Raw genomic sequence first — 17,098 nt, 5'->3', positions numbered from 1 at the left:
AGGTCTGTGTTCTGAATTCATTTTATGGAACTTGGGATCTACTTCTATTGGCTTAACGTATCCTCTTGCCCTACCACCAAATGCTGTTCTGCTGGTCACAGAACATGCAAAGCTAAATGGTCTTAGGAGACCTGATCCACAGTCCTGACACAAGGGCTCCAATCACCTAAACAAATGAAACCAGCTTGTTTTCTACCTCTGCCCACCTTTGGGTGAAGTAATGACAACAACAGCAAGGCGGGGCCTGGATAATTCCCAAACCATTCTACTGGGCTCTGAGGAAACTCACAGGATTCGGAGCAGAAGGTACCTTTGGATCATCTACTTAAATCTCCTAACAGTTTAGCAAACGGGTCCAGGCAGGCAGTTATTTGCCTAAGAGAAGCAAGTCTCTTGGCTCCTAGTCAAGTGCTCTATTATACCACACTGCCTCCCCAGTCAAAAACTAGTGATTATGTCCAGATAACATTCAGTTTATAAATTCCCCAATGTTTCTCTTTATTCTGCATTATCTAGAGAACCCTGAGCAAGAAGAACACACATAATATAAATAAGAGAGGCCAGAAACAGCTATTTTAATTTTCTATTAAACATTCTTCTCAAAGCATTATTTTATCCCATATCTCACTGAATTGTAAGAAATAACATTAGTATTAGAAAAACTAGGAAAAAAGATAAATGCAGATAATTAAACTTACATGAAAAAGGAAATTGTAACAAAGGACCGAGGACTTTATATATTTGAAGTGAGATTATAATTTGAAAACTGTGCATCTCAAAGCAAACTTTATTGTTCAATTATTCTTAATGATAGTGTTTTATGACTAATACACTGATTTTTCAAGAAGGAAACCCGTTTTAAAAATATTTTTATTTTAAAAACAAGCCTGTGTGCAAGCTCTGATCATATTTCTTTTATTTTGATTTGGGAAGAAAATACTGTTTCTGATAGCATGACATGCAAAATTTTTAGACTTTTTTCTTAATCTCACTAATTTCAAGAACTATTGAGAAATTGATTAAGGACATTAAGTGCACAACACTAATTACTGGCCAGCTGTTGGCATTGTGTTTCTTACTTAGTTCTCCCAAGGAAAACTCTTAAAATTGAATCTTCAGCAGAATAATCCTTAAATATACTTTGTAAGCAAAACAAAAGCTTTTTTGTTTACATAGTTCTTTGGATTTTACTGTTCCTAATTTTATTCTGAAACTCAATTTTACCCCAGACCATAATTACCATATTAACTTTGTAATGCACAGTTGTATGCAATTCCACAAAGCAGTAGTCTACCATCAGGCTCTATTCACCCAGAGCATAGGAAAAACAGGATTGGTCACACCCATTTAAAAACAAATCTATCCCACACTATTTGCCAATGTGTAGTTTCAGTCTAAATTCTGACAATGAAATGTATGGATATATATCTATATATCTCATCTTGATTTTCAAAGTAGCCAAAGGGAGTTCTTTAGAGCTTAGCGTTGCCTGGCTGAAGCTGAAGATTCTGTAACTTCATAGCCAGACCCATGTTGCCAGTGATTTTCAATTTCCCTTGAAAGAAGGCCTGTAAAGAAGAAAGAAAACTCATTACTCGGTGTTTTTAAGATTGCTGATGTTTCTATACTATCTAGCCCTGAGATCATTTATTTATCCAGGTCACATGACTTTCTCTAAAATATGAAACTTGGCTTTCTACAATAGATTTGGAACCAGATTCTTCAAAAGAATTTGAAAAGGCCACACTTTTCGCAGAGCAGCAGAAAGGAGCAGCCTTCCCAAATTTCTCATAGAAATTGAGCCTGTTTTTACCTGTCCTCCTCAAAGTGGGTTACTAGACTGATTCTGTTTTAAAACATTCCATGTAGGTGGGAAATACTAACTGAAATTTTTAGCAGGCTGCTGAGAGAAAAAGCATACACAAAAAACACAGAAACTCTTGGGGTTCAATCCAACGTGCATGTGGATGAAATGCCACCAATGATAAAGGACTTATCCCTACAGAGGACACAGAGCCTGCTGAGAATGGGGTGCTTGTGTTACTCTTTGGCTCAATAAGAAGAATCAAACCAATCTGAAGTGCAGAGCCACAATTTGTTCCATTTAACAACTGCCTGGGATTAGATCACATGATGTTTGCTAAATTTACCATGTAACAAAATCCCAGGAAAACTTAAGAGAAATAGCAAAATTGGGAACACAGCATAATTTCCCTGCCATGATCTCAGTATTTTAACTGAATTAAAAACAAGGAAGGGCTAGATTTTAAAAAACGTTTCTGGTAGTCTTAGGTTTTTAACAGAACATTAAGAAGCTAGGAGCTCTTCTATATCATCCATGGGAATGTAAGGAGCTCTGTTTTATCTGTACCTCCTGGTAGGGGTGACTAATTCCTTTTTTTCCCCCTCCTCTGTCTGGACAAACTAAATATGGCACAAAGCCTTCTGTCTGATGGCTTAAAGGTCAGGTGACTCAGAACACAATATATTGAACAAACATCATTAAAAAATACGGACCAGTAGTACAGGAGAAACTCACCACCTTTCCCCTTTGTAAGTTAACAAAGAAAATCACTTTTTATTTACTAACAATGGAGAAAACATGAATCTTCACCCTTTAGAGAGTCCATACATAAAGATGATTTCAGTCTGGCCCCTAGGTGTTCTTCATGTATGCTTGCTGCTGGAGTCAAACACTGAAATTAGAATTTCCACTGCATTTAACGATTTCCAGTCAAATCCTCTGGAAATCCTCTGAGCATAAGGGAAGTCCATTAGCACATTAATAGAAAGGTCTGCTATTTTTATCTTTAATTCCTTTGGGTGTTAACAGGTGCTGAAGGAAAATAAGCTGACACCTTGCCCCCAAAATGGGCAGTACAAAGATAAATTGAGAGAATGAAGGCAGCTGATGTGTGAAGTCTGAACAGCCTGCCAGAGCTGTGCATGGCATGTGCAGTGGGTGGGAAGCAGGATGACAGCCAGCTCCTATACTGGTGGCCTCTGTTCTGTCTAGATTTCTGGAGCGAGCTCAGTGGAAATGTCAGTGCCAATGGTGTGTATTCAGCGGAAACATCACAGATACAAATCTCACTTGCCATGGCATCAACTAAAATGTGCTTGGTTACTTAGAAAAAGCATTTTAAAAAAGCAAGTGGGAGTGAGATTTAGTTGTTTTATCCAATCTTGCAAATTACCAGAGAAGCACAGGAATAAGACCTAAAACAAACAATTTTTTTGTTGTTCTGAGACAACAAAAAAATTAAGTTACACTGGAAAGAAACATCTTAGTTTCTTTTTTAATGGAAAGCTCAGTATATCAAGTTGACAGAAAGCTCACTATATCAAGTCCATTCAACACTGCAGCTGAAGAATCTAAGAGGACCCTTGACAATCTGGGGACTAGGAAAATCTATACAAGGCATAAACACATTCTAGACAAATGCAATTTAGTCCAACAGGTGTTTACAGAATACCTAAAAATGTCAGAGACTGTGCTAAATTCTGGAAACATAAAGACAAATAAGATGTGCTTTGATGCTTTGAGACACACACAGTCTAACAGGGAAGAGAGAGAGGCATATTATGACTAACACAACACAACAGGCACTAAGCTGGCAGTCCAGTACGTGGCTCAGGAGAGGGACTGGTTACAGCTCCGCAGCAACTTGGAAAGAGGTCCTTGGAGATAACATCTGAGCTAACTTTGAAAGACAAATCATTTGTCAGGTAAGGACAGGTCAGGCAAAAAGAAGAACATGGGCAAATAAACAGAATGTAAAAGGTCATGCCTTTGTTCATGCCACCGCTCCCTCCTGCTGGAACACTCCTACTTTCCATCTGGGCACTAAACTTAAGAGCTGCTTCCTCTGTGGGGCTCTCCCTGATGGCCCAGAGAGATATGGCTGCTCCTGCCTTCATCCTCCCCTGACCACAAGTCAGGTGTGGCACCTTGGATCTCTGGCTGCACTGACTCTTTTCCAGATCTGTGGATGCCCTGAGCGTGGGAACTATTTCTTATTCTTCTGGGCACTTCCAGCACACAAGACAGTGTCTGGCACATAGCTTGCTCCACAGACATCTGTCACTTGTTTGGGGAACGCTGCAGAGTTTTGTGTGTCTGACCACTTTGCACTTTAGAGTCTGAGTCAGGAGATGGAGTAGAAAGGGCTGAAAACCTACCTACTAGCAGGATATAAGCTCCATCATACTTACCGACTGAGGATTCATTTTACCAGTCATTAAAGCCAGGAAGTCTGAGTCAGCCATTGTGATTGTGCAGTCAGCCTTCTTATCTAAAACAGATACACAGGAGAAGGAAGGAGAAAAGGAGGTGTTCAGTTTCACATATACATTTTTGTCAAAAGCCACTGACTGCAACAGAATTACAACCAGCACTGAGGCAGTGTGGGGAAATGGGCACTCACATATACTTCTATGGCAGGCTGGTAAAATGTGACACAAACCACAAGCAATCCTGATATTTAACAAGATGGAATTGATTAAATAAATTATGGTATATTCAAATAGTCAGGTATGATATAAACCACAATAAGAAATGACATGGATCTGGATTTACTGACATAAAAAAATGTTCATGTTACATTATTCGTGATATTATTATATATGCCAGTTACAAAATAAACTGTATGATGCCATTTTTGCTTAAAAACAGAATTCAACTATATAAATATAGAAAAACATCTGTAAACTGAAGACACCAATATATTACTAATAGTAACTGTGACAGACTCTAAGGTGACCCTCCTGGTGTACATCCCCTTCCTTCCAGTGTGAGCAGAACCTGTGACTTGCTTCTAGCTAACAGAATATGACAAAGATAATGAGATGTCACTCTTGTGATTTTGTTACATTAAATGATTTCACCTTGCTAGCAGATTTGTTCTTGCTCTCCTGCTGGCTCTGAATGACTTCACTGCTATGTTATGGACTTCCTATGGAGAGGGCTATGTGGCAGGGAGCTGGCCATTAGGAGCTGAGGACCAGCTCTGGCCTATAGCCAGTAAAAGAGGAAAGCTATCATTCCCAAGGCCACAGGGAAATGAATTCTGCCAGCAACCTGAATCAACTTGGACATGGATCCTTCCCCAGTGAAGCCTCCAGATGAGAGCCCAGCCTTGGCCAACACCTTGACTGTAGCCTTGTGTGACTCTATGCAGAGGACCCAGCTAAGCTGTCCACAGCCTACTTATCCAAGGTAACTGTGGGCTAATAAATGTGTGCATTATTTTAAGCTACTAAGTTTGTGGCAATCTGTTATACCATAATAGAAAATGAATACGGTTATCTAGATCGAGGGTTAACAAACTTTCTGTAATGGATCAGACACTAAATATTTTAGGCTTTGCAGGTCAGTAGGTCTCTATCACAACTACTCAATTCTGCCCTTTAGTGCAAAAGCAGCCATAGATAATATATAAACAAATGTTGGCTGTGTTCCAATAAAATTATTTTAAACAGGTGGCAGTCAGAGGAAGGAGAAGATACTTGCAACTCATATATCTCTGACAAAGAACTTGTATCCAGACTATATGAAGAACTCCTGTCGAAGGTACAGTGGATTATGGGAAAAAAAAAAACCAAAAAACTCCTACTCTCCTACTGCTCAACTAGAAAAGGTTAGACGATCCAAAATAAAAATGGGCAAACGACACATATAGGCATTATATAAAAGATCTCCAAATGGCCAAGAAACACATGAAACAGTGCTTCACTTCCTTAACCATCAGAAAATTCACATTAAAATCATGATGAGTGCCACATACCTACTAGAACAAATGGCTGAAATTTAAAAAAGAAAAAAAAAAGGCAATATCCAGCATTAGTGAGGAAGTGAAACAAATGAAAGGTCAACATAATATCAGAAAGACTGTAAAATGATACAGCCATTTTCAGAAACAGTCTGGAAGTTTCACATAAAGCTAAACATACACATACTACATGAACTAGCAATCCTATTCCTAGGTAGTCACCAAAGAAAAATGAAAACTTATGTCCACACAAAAACCTGCATGTGAATGCTTATAGTGGCTTTATTCATAACTGCCAAAAGCTGGAAAAAACCCAAATGTGCATCAACTGGTGAACGGGTAACCATTCAGCAGCAAAAAAGAACAAAACACTTGATGATCCATGCAACAACATGAATAAATTTCAGTGACAGAAGGAGGCTCAAAAAGCTACATACTATATGATTTCATGGGTATGACTTCCTAGGGAAAGCAAAACTACAGGGAGAGAAATCAAACTAGTGGCTGAAAGGGCCTGAGGGGGCTGACTATAGAGGGACATGAGGACACTTTCGGGGGTAATGGAAACAGTCTGTCTATATCTTGATTTCTGGTGATAGTTACACAACTGTATGCATTTGTCTAAATTCACAGAATTATACATCTGAAAAGGGTTGATTTTATTGTTTATTGTCAATTGTACATCGATTAGCCTGATTAAAAAAAAACCTGGCAAGTACCAAGTACCGTCAAAAATGCAGAGGAACTAAAACTCTCATATAATGTGGAAGGAAATGTAAAATAGTACATCCACATGAAAAACCTGTTTGGCTATCCTGTACTTTATCACCTAGCCCTGGGTACATGTCCAGTGGAAATAAGTACAACGGAAATGTCCACTAGAAGACATGTATAAGAATATTCATAACAACATTATTCATCAGGCCCCCAACTTGAAACAATGCAAAGATACATCAAATGCACTAGGAATGAATTCTGGGGTATTTGCATAGTAAACACAAACTAGTGCCACATGCAACCATATGAATGAATCTTATGCTGTTGAATAAAAAAAGCCAGACCTAAAAAAGAGTAAATGTTATTGGTCTATAAATAAAATCAAGCTATGGTGATAGGATTCGAAATAATGGTTCCTTTTGGGAGTGAATAGTGAGAGCAGGCGGGCAGGAGGGAGGCTTCTGGAGTGCTGGCAACATTCTGTGTCTTAATCTTGGAGGTGTATTCATTTGTCAACATTCATCATGTGGTACACTCTGGAATTATGCCCTTACTACAGGCTAGACTTCAATAAAAATTTTATAAAACACAAAACGTAAAAACAGGTGGTAGGCTAGGTCTGCAGGGCATAATTTGCCAACTCCTAACCTGGACAGTGGAATTTTGGCAGGGTAGTTCTTCATTTTATTTGTCTATCTTTTCTAATTTTTTTTACATCAAGTGTATGCAATTTTAATAATACAAAGCTTTTAAAATATTAATTTTATTATCAAAGTGAAATAGTGGAAAAAAGACTGGACAACAAAGACTAATACCTCATTGTTAAATCAGCCGTGTCTACCTTGTCCAAATGAGAGGTTTCAAGTGCAAAAGGAAAAATTCACCAAGAAATCAACATTTTCAGCAGTCAACGTTTTAGGCAATCAATTAATGTAACAATAGGATTCTAACAGTAGGCTCCTCCTCTCATTAAGAATTAGCTCAAATTAAACCTGGCCTCTCCCTGAAATGAAGTCACATTTTATTCACAGGGCACTGATCTGAAACTACTCTACTTACATGTGTATATGTTTTCTGTCTGTATTTGTCCAACAGAATGAAAACTTCAAGGGGCAGAGCCCTTGTCAGTGTTAATCACTGCTATATCCACAGGCCCTTGAAGAGTACTTGACACACAGGAAATCAATAAACATTTGTTGAATAAATTAATAGATTATGTGAATTTCAAAAGATGATCAAATTATGGCATAATAGCTAATCAGATAACCTGTACCTTAATAAAAGAGATGGACTAGAAGCCGGGCACAGTGGCTCACACCTGTAATCCCAGCATTTTGGGAGGCTGAGGTGGGCAGATCACCTGAGGTCAGGAGTTCAAGACTAGCCTGGCCAACATGGTGAAACTCTACCTCTACTAAAAATACACAAATTAGCCGAGCATGGTGGCGGGTGCCTGTAATCCCAGCTACTCGGGAGGCTGAGGCAGGAGAATCTCTTGAACCCAGGAGCGGAGGTTGCAGTGAGCTGAGATCGCACCATTGCACTCCAACCTGGGTAACAAGAGTGAGACTCCATCTCAAAAAAAAAAGAAATAGAATAAACTGTTAAACCATAGTATGCCTCTGTTATTAAATAACTGAAACAAGATAGAAAGTTTTTATTATATGTCTTACAACTCAGGGATTGCCCCTAAAAAGACTGAGATTCAATGGTTATCCTAACTTAGCTGCTAACAAAATTTTCTCTTAATACTGGAAAAAAGGTCTAAATCCTTAAAAAATAAACAAATTTACAGCCTAGAAAATCCAGTTCTCTTGCAGATATATAACATCAAAGAGCACGAGGTAAAAAACAAACTGAGATCGTTGGACCTGGTCCTAACAGTCCAAGAAAGGACTCTTGGTCATTGAAAGGGGGCTTCAGGAAGTAAAATCTGCTACTGCTACTGCTGTAATATCAGCATTTATTGAGCTCTCACTATGCTGAACACTTCAACATACCTGGTCTCATCTGATCTTTATAACAATCCTATAAGGGTCAGAGGGACCAAATAACTTGCTTAAGAACACATAGCTAGTAAGTAGCTGAGCTACATCTGAATGCAGATTCCTGTTGCCAAAGCTCATACTCCCAATTCCTATGCTCTATTGCTTCCTTTTGTTGTAGGAAGTATGTAAACATTCAACAGCTCAGTTTTAACTGTGCCTTCACTGATTTATCAGCATTTGATGAATCCCAGATGGTTTCCAAGTTTTCAAAGTCCTTTTGGGAGCCTTAGACAAACCTATATGTCTAAGCACAATTAATGTTTAACATATGGTTGGGGAGGAAACAATGATTTACTGAGCACTTACTAGGTGCTCTATTTTCCTTATCTCATTTAATCCCCACAACAGTTCTATGGATACAAACTATTCTCATCATATTCTAGATAAGACCACTAGACTCAGGGAAAGTATATACCCTCTAAGTGACAGAGCCTAGATCTGAACCCAGTTTTGGGTGTTTCTAAAAGGCTATGCTCTTTCTAGTGTACCTTGGGGTTAGGAGACCCTGAAGCTTTCTGTATCATGCTGCCCATAAAGGGAGAAAGTTGAGAACTCAAGGTGCTGAAGGGGCAGAATAAAAGAATGAAGGAATAATATCTTATGTTAGATTAATCAAAGTTGGCTTCCTGGATATATGCTATACGAGTTGTTTCAAAGGAGATGAGGCAAAGGCAGAACTCATGGAGAAGATACTAAAAGGTACCCAGGCAGCAAAAACAGATGATGGAAAATGCACAAAATCTAAAAATCCGTAATATATTCATCTCAATAATCATTACCAAGCTCTTACAAAATACATTTAAGTAAATCTTACTTTGTTAACAATAAACAAACCCCCTAACATTATGTATATGCCAAATGAACTAGCAATTCTCCTTAAGATGCCGGTTCAAACTAGGACAGGTTATTAATGCTTTAATGTAGCTAATCTCTAACAAATAGCCATTTGTTGGTTGATGTAAAAGGAGCTGGCAATTTCCAGTGATGGCTTTTCTTGGTAAGTCTGTATTTCAGCACCACTCTTGGCTGCCAACAAGTGTCAGTTTCAGCAGAAATTATCCTGCCCCAGGGTAAGATCCCTTGGGGTCTGGGGTACAGCACCTAATGTGGGAAGAACATGGCAAGAACCTTTCTGGAGTGAACACAGCTTTTCCAAAATCATTCAACAGCTTTCCATCAGCATATGATCTCTGATAACAAACCAACCCTATCAATCAACAACAACAAAATAGGAGGAGAAGGAGAAATTTTTTTAAAACAACCTTAATATCAGTATGGGCATATCTAAATACAAAAGTAACATTAACCTTCAGTCATTAAAAAAAAAATCACTAATATAATTCCTGAAGTTCTTTCTATTTCTAAAAGCTGGAATCCAGATAAAGCCTTTAGCTTTTCTTTGTACACCACCTTAGAGTGGCGGCTCATAGAATGTAGTTATGATCATTTTTTTGCCCATTCATTTTGGAAGGAAAAAAAGGGACTCTGTATAATTCAGGAACCTTCCACAACAAAGTCATGCTGCCCACACTAGACAGATGCCCTAACTACTGCTCAATTTTTCTTTCATTCATCTCTCATCAATCCCTTATTCAACCATGGACATTAACAGTACTCTTCACTTTTTCTCCACACTCCAAGCTCTATACTCTATTCCAGGAGCTTGCCGACTTCCTCTCCTCTCAAAATGCCCCTGAATATTTACCTGCCCTTTCAGAGAAAGAAGTTTCCATCCATCCCTTTTCACTAGAGGTAACCTTGCTTCCACCTGTGCTCCTGATGTCGTCCTTTCCAAAAGGACCTCCCTCAAAAATGTGTCAGTAATAAAATTTCACCATTTTTGACAGACATGCTTCTTCCATACAATTCCCAGGTCCCATTACCTTCACCTCTAGTATCTCTGGCATCTACTCTCACAACATTCACTTTTCCCACTGCCTGCACAAAGGCCGGCCATCCTCTCCGCTCACTTAGACAGTGGCAACGTCTATCCTCCTGATGGCTCTCTCTGCTTCTGATCTTACCCCTTTCAATTCATCAGGTCTAATGTACCAGTTTCATCCTCTAAAACACAGCTCTGACTTCACTTTTCTATTTAGGAAGCTCTAATGCATATTAAAAAGCTTTGGTATACTGGTTATATACCAAATGACTTTCAAAGTTCCTATCATGGCATTTTTTTTTTTTTTTTCTCAAGACAGAGTCTTGCTCTGTTGCCCAGGCTGGAGTGCAGTGGTGCCATCTCGGCTCACTGCAACTTTCGCCTCCTGGGTTCAAGCAATTCTCCTGCCTCAGCCTCCCAAGTAGCTGGGATTACTGGCATGCACCACTACGCCCAGCTAATTTTTTGTATTTTTAGTACAGATGGGGTTTCACCATGTTGGCCAGGCTGGTCCCGAACTCCTGACCTTGTGATCCGCCTGCCTCGGCCTCCCAAAGTGCTGGGATTACAGGTGTGAGCCACCTTGCCCAGCCCCTATCACGGCATTTTAAGCCCTCCAAAAAGCTGGTCTCAATCCATAGTGTTTCTAAATTACCCTAGGCTCTCTCCAACAAGAGAAGCGTAACAGTACAGTACAGCTACCACTTACTGAATGCTTACTCGGAACCATTCATTCATTCTGTTGTCCATTTTTAAATTACTCATTTTTGAACGCCTACCATGTGTCAGGTACATTCTAAGCACTGGGAATGCAGCAGTATACCTCAGACAAAAAGCTCTGTCTTCAAGGAACTTACAATTCAAGTGAGAGAGATGGACAAAAAGAAAGTAAGTAAAATATTACATGGTATATCAGATAGTAATAAGTGCTATGGAGAAAAATAAGGCAGAAAAGGGCAATAGGGAATGGTAATGGGGGTGAGATATATATATATATATTTTTAGATGTAGTCTTGCTCTGTCGCCCAGACTGGAGTGTAGTGGCGTGATCTTGGCTCACTACAAGCTCCGCCTCCCAGGTTCACGCCGTTCTCCTGCCTCAGCCTCCTAAGTAGCTGGAACTACAGGCACTCGCCACTACACCCAGCTAATTTTTTTGTATTTTTAGTAGAGATGGGGTTTCACTGTGGGGGTAAGATTTTAAAAAGGGTGGTTAGGGAGGGGCTCACTGAGAAGGTGAAATTTGAGCAAAGATCCAAAGGAAAGGAGGGAATAGGCCACAAGGATACCTGGGAGAAGGTAATTCTGGACAGGGAACAGAGAGTAGAAAAGTCCCCAACCAAGAGAATCCCACATTCATGCAACAGCAAAAAAGTCAATGTTACTGGAGCCAAGTGAGCAAGGACATACATAGTAAGACAATGAAAACTGGGGCCAGATCATACAGTACAATTTTAAGAACTTTGCTTTTACCTGCAGTGAGACAAAGCTATTGGATGCTTTTGAGCAGAGGAAGGTAACAATTCGGCAAGTTTTTAAATGATCACTCTGGCAGGTGTGCAGAGTAGTGGGCAAGAATAGAAGTGGGGAGACCAGATAAAACAATGAGGCTGGCTTAGACCAGGGTGGTGGTGGCTATAGAGGAGGACAAGATGTGCTGATGGGTTAAACTGTGGAGTGTAAGAGAAAAAAAGTGGCCAGAGATGATTTCAAGGTTTTTAGACCAAGGAACCAGTAGGACACAGGAGCAATTTACCAAGAATGGGATAATAGCAAGAGGAGTACACACTTACAGGGGAGAAGAAGAAAGATGAGGAGTTCAGTTTCACATGTTAGCTCTGCGATACCTATTAGGTGTCCAAGTAAACTTGTCAGTTAAGCAGTTGGATATACACCTTGTAGTTCAGTGGTTGGGTCCACGCTAAAGACAGTCATTAGTGTAGAAACTGTTTCAAAGCATGGGACTAGATAAGATCCCCAAGGAATTAAGGCAAATAGAACTGAGCCTTGGAACACTCCAATGCTTAGAAATTTGGAGACAAAAAGAAACCATCAAGAGAGGCCAAGGAGGAACAGCCAGTAGGCAAGGAAAACGTGTAAGTGTAATATCATGAGGGCTGGGAATTAACCACTGAATTTAGCAATGTGGTAGTCACTGGTGACCTTGACAGGAACAGTCCGGGGATAGTGATGAGGACAAAAGCTGACTAGAGTGAGTTCAAGAAAGATTTGGATGAGGATAACTGGCGATAGTGACTATAGACAGGTCTTCCAAGGCCACTAGCCATGCATTGGACCATGTGCTTTACAGGTTAATTAAGAGAGAATCCTCTTAATCTTCATACTAATCCTATGAAAAGGGGCCATTTATTAAGCCCATTTACAGAAGAGAAAACCGAGTCTCAGAAAAGTTAAATAACTTGTTCAAGGTCAGAATATGTGAATGGCATGGACGGGACTCCAACCCAAGTTTGCCTAATTCCAAAGCCTAAGATTGGCAACTCTGTGATGGGGCCTGCAAATCCTTGGGAGCAGGTGGCTTTGACCTCTTCCTGTTCCCTGGAATTCACTGGTTCTTTAACATTAAAAGCCAGTCCTTTAGGGGAACAGTAGAGCAGACCCCCACTTTCCCAGCTGACAGCCTTTGTAAACTTGTCAGTGCTCCTAGAAATGAAGTCATTCCCAAACTAACCTGAGTTAGGAAGTACTGATCCTTTGCCATTCTTCACATCCACCACCCAGGTGGCCTCTTTACCCCCAGGGCCATCTTTCACCTTGAAGGCAAAAATACCACCAATTTTCTTCACAAACTGTTCCCCTTCCTGGAAAGAAAAATAACACTGGGGTTACATTAAGTCCATTTCTCTGGCTTTCTCCTAAAGCAAACTCGTGTTTAAATAGATACATGATATGAGTATCTGGGCCAGGGAGCAGTCCCCAAGGTCCTTTATGATCTTTTACCCAGAAAAGTCTGAAAGGCAAGCAGGCAACAACTCCCACATCTGCCAAGTCTTTTATTAAAAATAAATGTGGAATATATGCAAGGCTAGCTGTAAAACCAGCCATGGTGATCATTCCTGTAATCCCAGCACTTTGGGAGGCAGAGGTAGGGGGATCACTTGAGCCCAAGAATTGAAGGCCAGCCTGGGCAGCATAGTGAGATCTGGTCTCCACTAAAAATAAAAAAATTAACTAAGCATAGTGGTGCATGCCTGTGGTCCCACTTACTCAGGAGGCTGAAATGGGAGTATCACTTGAGCCCAGGAGTTTGAGGTTATGGTGAGCTATGATCATGTCACTGCACTCCAGCCTGGGCAACAAAGCAAAACCTTGTCTCAAAAAAAACCAAAAAGGCCTTTTTAGATACAACTGGTATCTAAAAGGGAAGGAGGGACAGGGCAGCATTTTCTGCCAAAATAGCCCTCATATGTTCCAATAATTTGGGAAAGATTCACTCTGCATTTCTAAATGTAAAGATCCCCACCTTCCCTTCTCTGTGTGTGTGTGTGTGTATACACATACATATAAATGACATATATATAAGCATATAAATGGTATCTATATAAACACATATAAATTTTATATATATATTGTTTTATTTTCTTTTTTTTTTTGAGACAAGGTCTCACTCTGTCACCCAGGCTGGAGGGCAGTGGCACAATCAGGGCTCACTGCAGGGTAAATCTCCAGCGCTCAGGCAATCCTTATACTTCAGCCTCCCCCAAGTAGTTGGGACTACAAGCATGTGCCACCACAACTGGTTAATTGAATGTGTGTGTGTGTGTTTATGTGTGTGTGTAGAGACAGGATCTGGATCTCTGTGTGTGTGTGTGTGTATGTGTGTGTATGTGTATAGAGACAGAATCTCCGTATGCTGCCCAGGCTGGTCTCAAACTCCTGGGCTCAAACAATCTTCCTGCCTCAGTCTCTCAAAGTGCTGGGATACAGGGGTTAGCTACCACAGCTAGCCTTACATATATTTTTGGTTCCTCGCAATCAGGACTTAAAGACAAGTGGTTCTGAAATCAAGGCCTTTTTTGTTCTTGTTGTTCAACTCATTTTCTCTATCAGTATAAAGAATTATATGAGTAATATACCATCCACCACTTGCTTTTGGATATTGGGGAAAGAAGCTGCCTAAATACAGAAAAAAAAACCTTAGACCTATATCTCTGCAAGGGGGTTTCCCTTCTCCCTCACTTCCTCTTTTTTTTCCTTTCATTCCCAGTCTTTCCTTCCTGAAGCATTTATTGAGCCAAATATTGTTACAGGCACCAAGTATATAGAAATAGGAGTCAGAAAAGTAAGTAATAACAATACGCTATAATCACTACGACAATACACTGGGATCAAGGGAAACACGGGACTGCAGGAGCACAGAGGAGCAGCTAAGCCAGCTGGCAGGGTGAATAATGAAAGAATGACAACAACCTCACATATCTTGTTTAAAAAAAACAAGAGCAACATAATAATTTTATTGAAAAAAAATTTTTAGAGAAGGAACATTTATTTCACTGTGGAAAAATCAGAAAATATCAACAAACAAGAAGAAAATACAAATCATTTGTAATTTATTATATTATTATTTTTTAGACAGTCTTGCCCTGTCACCCAGGCTGGAGTGCAGTAGCGCGATCTTGCCTCACTGCAACCTCTGCCTCCTGGGTTCGAGCGATTCTCTTGCCTCAGCCTCCCGTGTAGCTGGGACTACAGCACGCGCCACTATGCCCAGCTAATTTCTCGTATTTTTAGTAGAGACAGGGTTACACTACGTTGGCCAGATGGTCTCGAACTCCTGACCTCAAGTGATCCACCTGCCTCAGCCTCCCAAAGTGCTAGGATTACAGGCGTGAGCTACAGCACCCGGCCAAAATCATTCATAATTTTATCACTCAAAGAAAATCATTTTTGATACATATATATGCAGAGGAAAAAAATGAGTTTTGTACCAAAAACAAGAATCTTTCTGTAAACAGAATAAGTAGATTACAAAATATGATCTCATTTAAGATATATATCTTTTAAATGGAATCTGTTTATATTAAACAGAGAAGATTATATATATATGTATCTTACATGGGATCTAATTATATCAAACAGAAAAGATTATATATATGTGTCTCTTAAATGGGATCTGTTTAATTATATTAAACAGAAAAAGTAGATTACAAAACAATATGATCCCACTTAAGATATATATATAAGATTTATGTATGATACATATGCTATATATATATTATATATATATATATATTCAGGAAGGTCTAATAACTTGGCTAGGTTTGTAGAAGTACAAGGAAGAGCAAGAATTCAAACCTATTTTGATACCTAGATTTGGTGTTCTTCATTAGCAAAGTTTAATTCTAGGTATTTACCCTTAAATAAATGAGGCTCTGTAAAAATATTTAGATATGAGAATGTTATTCATAGCACTGTGATAAAAGCCAGAAGTTAGCATAAGCCTGAATAACAATTAACAGGGCACCGATTAAATAAAACATAGTATACATATGTCATATATAAACCTTTATATATATATATCTTAAATGGGATCATATTGTTTTATAATCTACTTTTTTGTTTAATATAATTATCCTAATTACTGCGTCACTAATATTCTACATAACTTTAAATGGTCACATATAGTCTTTAATTGTAAAAGTATACCATATTTTATTTAACCAATACCCTGTTGATTGTTATCAACAAGTTAGCCAAGTTATTAAACCTTTCTGAATCTCAGTTTGCTTTTTTTTGAGATGGAGTCTCGCTGTGTTGCCCAGGCTGGAGTGCAGTGGTGTGATATTGGCTCACTGCAAGCTCCGCCTCCTGGGTTCACGCCATTCTCCTGCCTCAGCCTCCCGAGTAGCTGGGACTACAGGCGCCTGCCACCATGCCCAGCTAATTTTTTGTATTTTTGTATGAATCTCAGTTTTCTTATCTGTTAAATGGGAATAAAACAGTAACTACCCTTACAGACATGTATGAGAATTATGTAAATACCCACAACACACAGCATACTCAATGAATGTTAGCATTTTGTTGATGATGTTTTATTATATGATCTAGCTGCTATTTCTGTGCTACTATTGTAGCTTTATAATACACTTTACTCTTTGACACAGCAAATCTCAATTATAATTCCTCTCTTCCAAATATTCTTGGTTATTTTGGATTTTTTTTTGGACACATTTTCCTTTATATGTACTTTACAATCACTTAGTTCTTCTCACAAAATGTTGTTGGAGTTGGATGGGGTTACATAAAATATACAGATCTGTTTAGGGGAGAGGTAATATCTTTACAATATTAAGTCTTCCCATCCATGAATATAGTAAACCTTCACCTTTTCTTTAATGTCCTTTGGGAAAATGTTGTCTTTTTTTTTTCCCAACATAGACTTCTCTGTACATTTCTTGATAAGTTTATTCTTAGGTATTTTATATTGTTTTTGTTAATAACACATCTTTGCATTACATTTTATGGCTAGGTTATTGCAAATATATAGAAAATATACTAATCTTCTAATGTTTATTTTGGAACTGGCTACCTGTTGAGTTCTCTTTAATTTCTAATAGCTTTTATTTCCTATCTTCATTTCGGTCTTACATATCTGCAATAATTTACACACAAAATTCTTCCTTTTGGTATCATAATATTAATTTTTTTTTTTTTTTTTT

General features: G+C 38.9%; 1 protein-coding gene across 1 annotated transcript in view; it reads right to left on the bottom strand.

The window, feature by feature from the left end:
- Positions 1-558: 558 nt before the first annotated feature.
- The window catches only part of SCP2 (sterol carrier protein 2), a 144,252-nt gene continuing 127,712 nt past the window's right edge, over positions 559-17,098 (bottom strand). The window contains exons 13-15 of the mRNA XM_011973780.1: positions 13,111-13,240; positions 4,216-4,295; positions 559-1,568 (exon numbers count right to left, since the gene is read on the bottom strand). Of these exons, the coding sequence (XP_011829170.1) occupies positions 1,473-1,568; positions 4,216-4,295; positions 13,111-13,240 (306 nt within the window). The 3' untranslated portion in view covers positions 559-1,472. The remainder of the gene's footprint in view (positions 1,569-4,215; positions 4,296-13,110; positions 13,241-17,098) is intronic.

This window comes from Mandrillus leucophaeus, unplaced genomic scaffold (genome assembly GCF_000951045.1).
Source record: "Mandrillus leucophaeus isolate KB7577 unplaced genomic scaffold, Mleu.le_1.0 Scaffold14, whole genome shotgun sequence".
Classification (NCBI taxonomy): domain Eukaryota; kingdom Metazoa; phylum Chordata; class Mammalia; order Primates; family Cercopithecidae; genus Mandrillus; species Mandrillus leucophaeus.
Note: the sequence above shows the minus strand (reverse complement) of the source record. Positions and strands in the feature narration are given on the sequence as shown.